Genomic DNA, 8,277 nt, shown 5'->3' with positions numbered 1-8,277 from the left:
CAGCCCCATTTTCTGTCATTGCTAGTCATTTTCGAGCCTCATCAAACTGCAATGCATCCCTTCATCTGAGCTTTCTGCTGTGCTGCATTCCTTTTCTCCAACACTATCAGAGGTGCTGGAGAATTCATGCAGAAGGGTAGTAGCAGAGGTGAAGCCTTAAATTAGTGTTCAATTATCTATAGCAGTGAAATAATTCTCAGGGAACACGAGTCACTCTACCTACTTTGCGCTGCTGTAGCTTCATAAGTACATCCTGGTGCTATTTATTAACGTAGCATCTTTATTCTGAAATCTTTCTGTGTATTCTTCCACATAACACAGCTCTGGACGGACAAGGGAAGTGCAGGGATCACGTCTTCTTTTTTTCAAAGTAAAACAACACTGAAAAAAAAAAAAAAATCAGCATAATACAGCTTTTTTTTTTTTTTTTTTAAATCCTACACATTTTGGAGAATATTCAGAAGATATTCTCTGAATGACAATTAGCAGACACATTCATGTGAACTTAAACAGTTTTAGGTCCTGAGCATATAAAAAAAAAAAAAAAAAATCTGAAACCACTTACACTTGCCTGTTCAGCCATCCGTTTTTCTCAGTGTATTCAGTACTGAGAAAACAGTCTGAAATTGGGCCAATCGCTGTGAAATATGCACAATCTATTCTATACTGACCAATCACAAGTCTGGGGGGTGGGTGTTTCACAATGCGTCATACTTACCAACTTCTTTTTGTTCAAATCAAATCAAATTTTATATAGCGCCAAATCATAACGAAATTCATCTCATGACACTTTACATATAGAGCCGGTTGGAACAAGACGCTCAAACCAATTTACAGAAACCCAATAGGATCCTCCAGGAGCAAACACTTGTGAATGGTGACAGTGGTGAGCAAAAACTTCCTTCTAACAGGCAAGTCAGAGTCAGTTCCAAGTCTGCAAATCTCTTTACAACTGTTGTTGGTTGTTTACTTGATTCAAAAATAAGGATTGAATTACAGATTACACCCTGTATTCTCAAGTTTCTCTGACAAAAGTGTCACTTCCATCTTATCTGTGATTGGTTTACTCTGCGCCTGTTAGTCCCACCTTCATATTTGGATTCAAGGCGAGGAAAAACTTCCTTTTAACAGGCGAGTCAAAGTCAGTTCCAAGTCTGCAAATCTCTTTACAATTATTGTCAGCTGTTTACTTGATTCAAAAATAAGGACTGAATTACAGATTACACCCTGTATTCTGAAGTTTCTCCGACAAAAACGCCACTTCTGTCTTATCTGTGATTGGTTTAGTCTGCGCCAGTTAGTCCCGCCTTCATATTTGGATTCAAGCCCTGCGATTCCAGACGGATTTCTCATTGAGAAAGACGGATGGCTGACCAGGCTACATTTACACAGGTTGATACATACACTCATAGTATGTCACTGCTAATGCAGTAAAATCGAGTAACTGGTTTTTATTTGAATTAAATAAAAATGCATGGTCATTTATGCACTTGCGCGTCTCTGCTTTAGGTTTTTGACACCAGTTGATGCAATCCGCCAGCTTAAAGTGCATAAAACTCTTTTACATCTTGATTTCATTCTTTTTGTTGTTTTTCCACACCACCAACGTCACTATAGAAGGAGTGATATGGACTAAAAAAAACCTCCTATAGCCCCACAAAGGCTACGAAGGTACAGTCTGTGCAACCTCCAGTGGTCTTCATGACATTTCTTTAACCAGTTATCATCATAGTCAGCTGGTTCGATGATTCTGTTTCTCTTCTTTGGGAATTATTCCTCTGAAGTAATTTTCCTTACTCATTGCGTCTTCTCTGGACATCAGGAAGAGAGCGTCAGTCTTTGGGGAAATACAACAGGTACAACGGATTACTGTCACATCTGCTTGTTTCGGAGTTTCTGAGAAGCTTGCAAAATAACAGCTGTTTTAAATCAGAAAAGTATTGTTATTACATTTGGGTCTCAAAGAAATCCCAGTCTGCTCCACCATGTGACGGGGAGGCCAGGTTCTGGAACCGGGTGGAAGGTCCAGAGTGGAGGGCGGTTCGTGTTTGTGGCGTTTTGTTCGTCAGTTTGGGGTTAAACGGCGCCTATTCTGTGATGGGGCACTTGGAGCGTCTGTAGGTTGGGACAGGTGAAATAAGGAGCGGGGAGGAAACACGTCGCGATTCCGTTAGAGGCGAACGGCAGTGTCGGTCCATAGAAAACCTCCTCCTTTCCCTCTGTGCTCAGATCCAGCACCTGGAAGAAGAACATTTATATGAGAACTAGTGATGTACACTATATGGACAAAAGTATTGGGACACGTTGAATTCAGGTGTTTCTTTTCTAACAGGGGTCTGGGATCCAAAACAATAATGACTAATGTCAGAATATAGTTTTAAATTGTGGATAAATATCATTGCATTGGTTAGTTTGGTTTAAATTGTTATCTTTGCTTCTAAAATGCCTCAGAGATGATTTTAACTTAATTTCTCTCAACACTGGTTTTGTTTTGTTTTTATCCATGACTGATTTTAAATGCTCTTCCTCTAAATTTCTAAAATATTTTTCATGCTCTGACTGTAAATAATAATTTTCTACCACAACTAACCATCTACTTTCTTCACATCATTAAACTTTAAGGAAATATTAATGTTTATAAACTACATGGACAAAAGTATTGGGACACATTATGGATACAGCTGTAAGATGTCCTGTTCATGCTGATTTGATATAAAAACATCAATATTTCCTTTCTTTCATTCTCTGTGAACTTGGGGAAACTCCAGAAATTTGAAGGTGATTTATTCATAAGGAATGTCAGTGTAACTTTTATGTTTACTACATGATGCTAAGCTATTCTAATATCCCATTTATGTAATGTTGTTACTCTGTGTTTTGTTTTTAGGGTGGGGGTTTTGCTTTACTTTAATTTGACTGTAATATGCTTTGTCAAAATGTATTGTGATGCAGTTTGTTAAAACACAATAACACAATATTTCCTTAAAGTTTAATATTAGGTTTTTCCTCCTCAGTGAAATGTGATGAATGTAGATTGTTAATTGTGGTAGAAAATTATTATTTACAGTCAAAGCATGAAAAATATTTTCAGAAATTTAGAGGTAGAACATTTAAAATCATAGTTATGGATTTAAAAAAAAAAAAAAATCAATGTTGAGAGAAATTAAGTAAAAACCATCTCTGAGGCATTTCGGAAGCAAAGATAACAATTTAAACCAAATTAACCAACGCAATGATATTTATCCCAGTATAAAACTATATTCTGACATTTGTTATTATTGTTTTGTAGAAAAGAAACACCTGAATTCAACGTGTCCACATACTTTTGTCCATGTAGTGTAAGTCATTTGTTAAACCCAAACGTCAGACCTTCTCCTATCACAGTAATATTTTCGTCCAAATGTTTTCACTTCATTGTGTCCGTATCTGTTATCCGTGATTATTCCGATGTGTGTGAGATCAGAGGCCGAGCGGGAACGCGTCCTCTCACCTGAATGCACGCCAGAGGCTCATTGGTCCAAATGGAGTATCCACCAACCACGTAGATCCTGTCGTCGTGGACGGCCACTCCGGACTCGTTTTGACCTGGGGAGGACAGAGAAGACATGATGCAGCAGCGAGCCAAGCAGAGGGCATCCTGACAATATGAGCTCCACATCCCCCGAGACACTCAGAGCCAAGAGGAGAAAGATGACTGTGTGTGTGTGACTTTGTGTCCAACTTTTACAGATTTAATAGGAAGAAACGGGTCATAAAACTAGAGGAGAGCGGCCAGTGCCTGGACTAAATGTGGGCTCAGTGGTCCTTGGTAGGTAAGTGTTGATGAACATATTGTCTTGTCACCATCAGAGGCATGACACAATATGTGTTATATCATAAAAACATATCACATCATGCCTCTAAAACTTATGTAATAGAAGGAGGAAGAGAGCTAGAGTCAACCTCTGGGTCACACAGTATTCAGAATAAATTTGTGTTAAAGAATCTGAATATACAGTCACGGAAAAAAATGCCAATCCCAATGCCCTCCTGCATGTATACATGTTAATCTGATTTATTTCATTCTTTTCCATCTGCGCATGTGTAAAAACAATTAAAACTGTTGAAAACTGAAGTTACATAGTCAAATGTTAGCAGAGGACAATAACAGGAAGGTTGAATCTACCGTCACTAAATACGTACAGTTGTGGAAAAAATTATTAGACCACCCCTTGTTTTCTTCAATTTCTTGTTCATTTTATTGCCTGGTACAACTAAAGGTACATTTGTTTGGACAAATATAATGATAACAAAACTAACTCATAAGAGTTTAATTTCAGAGCTGATATCTATCCATTTTCCATGTTTTCTTGATAAAAACCAAACTCACTTCATTAAATCACTTTGGACTGTGCAGTTTATGATGTGCAGTGTTTATTTGTTGTATCCAGTGTGCAATGTTTGTTTGTTATCATTGTTAAATTATTTTTCTTATTGCATATTATTATTATTGCTTGCTTACATACTTATATTACTTATTACTTCTATTGTATATCATTGTTACCTCCGCCAGGAGGTATTGTGATCACTTTGCTTTGTGTGTTTGCGTGCGTGCGTGTTTGTTTGTTACAAAAGATAACTCAAAAAGTTATGGATGGATTTTCGTGAAATTTTCAGGAAATGTTGATACTGGCACAAGGAAGAAATGATTAAATTTTGGTGGTGATTGGAGGTGGGTGGGGGGGCCACGGGGGCCCACTGATCTGCCTTGGTGGAGGTCTGCCCTCTCTGAGTGCTTTTCTTGTTAGAACTACTACTACTGTTATCACTTCATTATAACTTGTAACATATAATTATTTATATATATATATATATATATATATATATATATATATATATATATATATAAATGCACATATATACATGTTGTGAATATTATTAGATCATGTAATTACCTTATTTAAGAGGTTATGTTTTCATTGGGGTTTGTTTGTTTGTTAGCAAGATATCTCAAATAGTTAGGAACGGATTTTGATTACATTTTCAGGAAATGTTGATACTGGCACAAGGAACAAATGATTAAATTTTGGTGGTGATTGGGGGGGGTTGGGCTGATCTGCCTTGGCGAAGGTCTGCAGTCTCCGAGTGCTTTTCTAGTTAGTTATTTTTTATTTACTTATTTATTATTATTACTACTTTATTATTTATCGTCTCTATTTTCCAGTGTGCAATTGCCTGTTTTTATAGTTATTATTATTACCATTGTCTTGTAATATTTCTTATGTGTACATTCAGTTTTGTGCTACTATTGGAACTTCAATTTCCTGAGGGCTCTGACAAAGGGATCTATAAAGTTCTCTGTAATCTAATCTAAAATGCTAAAGATGCTCAAAACCAGTACAGTGCAGTGAACTATAACCCAGTCGTTACATAATGTGGAGTCTCAGTGTCTCATGTTTGGGAGTAAAATGCATTTTGTTTTGTCACGATCTGTATGAACTAGTTTTCTACAGCGGCTCAGTTCGATGGGAATGTTCTACTCGCAGATACATTCGCCCTGTTTGTGTCTTCACCAGAAAAAATGTGTTGGGCTTCAGACCTGTGAGGAGGCTGAAGGAGCACCGGGTCCACTGGTCCAGGTCCATGTTGTAGGAGTCGATGTGTCGGACCAGGATGCGGTCGTTGTTGTAGTCCAGGTCGTTCCCCCCGAGCACGTAGAGCTGCCTCCTCACCGCCGCCATGACGTGGTAAACCCGCCTTTGCAACATGGGACTGCGGGCCAACCACTGGTCCTGAGGAGAGGAGAGGAAAGGAAAGGGAGGACGGTGGAGGTGGTGGAGGGGAGTGATTGATAGAGGAGGGGAAGCAGATGGAAGGATAGAAAGAAGAAAATGATGAGAAGGAGGTGAGATGTAGTGCAGAGAGGGAGGGAGAGAGAAATCGAGGGGGTGGCAGGGGAAGAGGAGGGAAAGGAGGATGAATAAGAAGATTAATATTTAAGCATATCCATGCATGGGTAATTGATGTATGCTCAGTGCTAGATAAATAACGTGACACTGGAGCTCTGGTTTGTACTAATGACTTCCCTCCCTATTTCTAATCATATGTTTCAGCCACTCCATTTTACACTGAGCATCCCTGCTCATTTCACTAAGTGTGTCGAAGCTTATTCTGTGTCAGAGTGTGTATGTGTGCGAGTGCTTGATTGAGGCAAAGAATCAGAGTGTGTATGTATGTGTGTGCGTCTGCTGGGAGCTGACGGGTGGCCATCTGTTGAGGGTAGAGTGGGTGGGGGGTTGCTGTTGCTCTGGCAGGTGAATGTAGATTCGTGGTGAATACAAATGAGACTCTCCCTCTCTTTTTTTTTTTTCCGCTCGCTTCTTCGTTCCCTCGCTTCCACGCCGACGTGTACAAACACAGACCCATATGGATATACACCTTACACATATACACTCTATACACACACTGCACTCCCCCACATTATATACAGCCTTAACAAGATCCGAGCATCTTTAGCAGCTGGCTCATATACATACACAAACAGAAACCTGATCCGCATTCCGCTGTAGTGACGGATGCAAATACGCACTCTTTGTACAACTCGCGGATCGGATGTGTTAAAACAATCCTAAACGTACAGAATTCCTCCACCTATTAGAGATAAAACACAGCCGGTCGTATTCCAAAAGCTGAAATTCTCACGTACTTTCCCTGTTTTTTTTTTTTCTAAAGATGCCATTGGTTTCTATTAATTTCCATATGGTATGAAAATCAATTAGCGGACTCTTGACACCTGCCTGTTGTGTAATCCATCACAGTGAACAGAAGGTCTACATTAATTTTCCTGAGTTCCATTATTGTCACATATTAATGCAGTTTTAAGTGCAAAATGTTACAAAAGGCTGCTGTCCCTCCTGCGGCCTCCAAACACTAATATTACTTAGGGAAGAAATAAAGCAGACCTTCCGCTCAAAGTCGAGCCAGGTCAGCTTTAATTTGTATAACATAAAGTCAAATCGCTTAAGAAGTCATAATGTGACCAAGTGGAACCTAAATATTGACTAAATGGGACTGAAAGCCAAAAGGATGGGAATAAATAACAGCACTTTTTCATAAAGAACTTGGAATTTAATAATGGTTAACAAACAACTTATTAAAGCCATAGAGAATTAATCTGATACTAGTTAGTAATCACAAATGTAACAGTAGTATTTTACTTTTATCCTTTTTATTTGTTAAAAGTACAGCTAATAAATGTCAGTAATCTAATTATACATGCTCTCAGGTTTGATCTTTTATATCGAGTCACTTTTTGGGATGCACCGATATATCAACCACATATCTGTATCAGCATCCTATTCATGACTTGTTATATTAAAGGATTTTTCATAAATGTATACGTTTTAATCTCTGTTCACTCAAAGATAATATAATGAAGGACTGAAATACTTTAATTAGGGATGCACTGATACCACTTTTTTCCAGACTGAGTACAAGTACTTACATTTGAGTACTTGCCGATACCGAGTATTGATATGAGTTCTTAATAATCCCATTCCAGTTGTTAGTTCCTTTTGAAAATGTGTTTTATTGTCGTTGTCATTAGTCTGACTGGAACAAAGTGCTGCTACTGACATTTAATGTGTTGGAATGAGCATTTCTCAATCAACCCACCAGGGGGCGCTGCTCTTAATTAACCATACTGGACAAATACCATGAAGAAGAGTAAAGTTTTTTGAAAAGAAGAAAGTCAGTAATAATAAACACGGAGACGACAGAAGTAACACTAATGTGATACTAATGTTGATATAGATATTGATGAGGGTAGTTGTCCTAGATGTGTCAGTAGTTTTTCTCTAACTCACACGGTGGCTCTTTGAACAGATCCTCTATCTGAATGTACGCAGAGGACGGACAGAACGCTCCGTCCATATCCGTCCGTGTCTTTAACGTTACTTGCGGTCAGCGTTACTTTATCACTGTTGTCTTTTTTGAAAAATCTCCACACTGCTGACATTACACCACCGCCGTGTACCTGCTGCACTTAACTGCGAACGTCACGCTGCCGTAAGTGGTATCGGTGCGGTTGTATCGGAGTATTTTTACAAGTTCAAGAACAAGTACACATGCCGAGTATCGGACCTGATACCCCATACTGATATCAGTATCGGCGCATCCCTAAATGTCAGTAATCTATTTATACATGCTCTCAGGTTGGATCTTTTGTATTGGGCCTTTTATACTGAGTTACAGGGTGGGGAAGCAAAATTTACAATGAACATTTAGTTGTTTTTTCTC

The 8,277-nt window shown here is 38.6% G+C and overlaps 1 protein-coding gene across 4 annotated transcripts in view; it reads right to left on the bottom strand.

Moving 5' to 3' along the window:
• Window positions 1–1,451: 1,451 nt before the first annotated feature.
• klhl32 (kelch-like family member 32) overlaps window positions 1,452–8,277 on the bottom strand; it is a 52,814-nt gene continuing 45,988 nt past the window's right edge. For 3 of the 4 annotated variants that reach the window (XM_030158803.1, XM_030158802.1, XM_030158804.1), the window contains exons 9-11: window positions 5,579–5,771; window positions 3,491–3,585; window positions 1,452–2,238 (exon numbers count right to left, since the gene is read on the bottom strand). In XM_030158803.1, the coding sequence (XP_030014663.1) occupies window positions 2,077–2,238; window positions 3,491–3,585; window positions 5,579–5,771 (450 nt within the window). In that variant the 3' untranslated portion in view covers window positions 1,452–2,076. The remainder of the gene's footprint in view (window positions 2,239–3,490; window positions 3,586–5,578; window positions 5,772–8,277) is intronic. The other variant, XR_003937773.1, reaches the window with a different exon arrangement.

The sequence above is a fragment of the Sphaeramia orbicularis genome, chromosome 16, assembly GCF_902148855.1.
Source record: "Sphaeramia orbicularis chromosome 16, fSphaOr1.1, whole genome shotgun sequence".
NCBI classification, from domain to species: Eukaryota; Metazoa; Chordata; class Actinopteri; order Kurtiformes; family Apogonidae; genus Sphaeramia; species Sphaeramia orbicularis.
The sequence above is the reverse complement of the archived record's forward strand: the minus strand, read 5'-3'. Positions and strand labels throughout refer to the sequence as shown.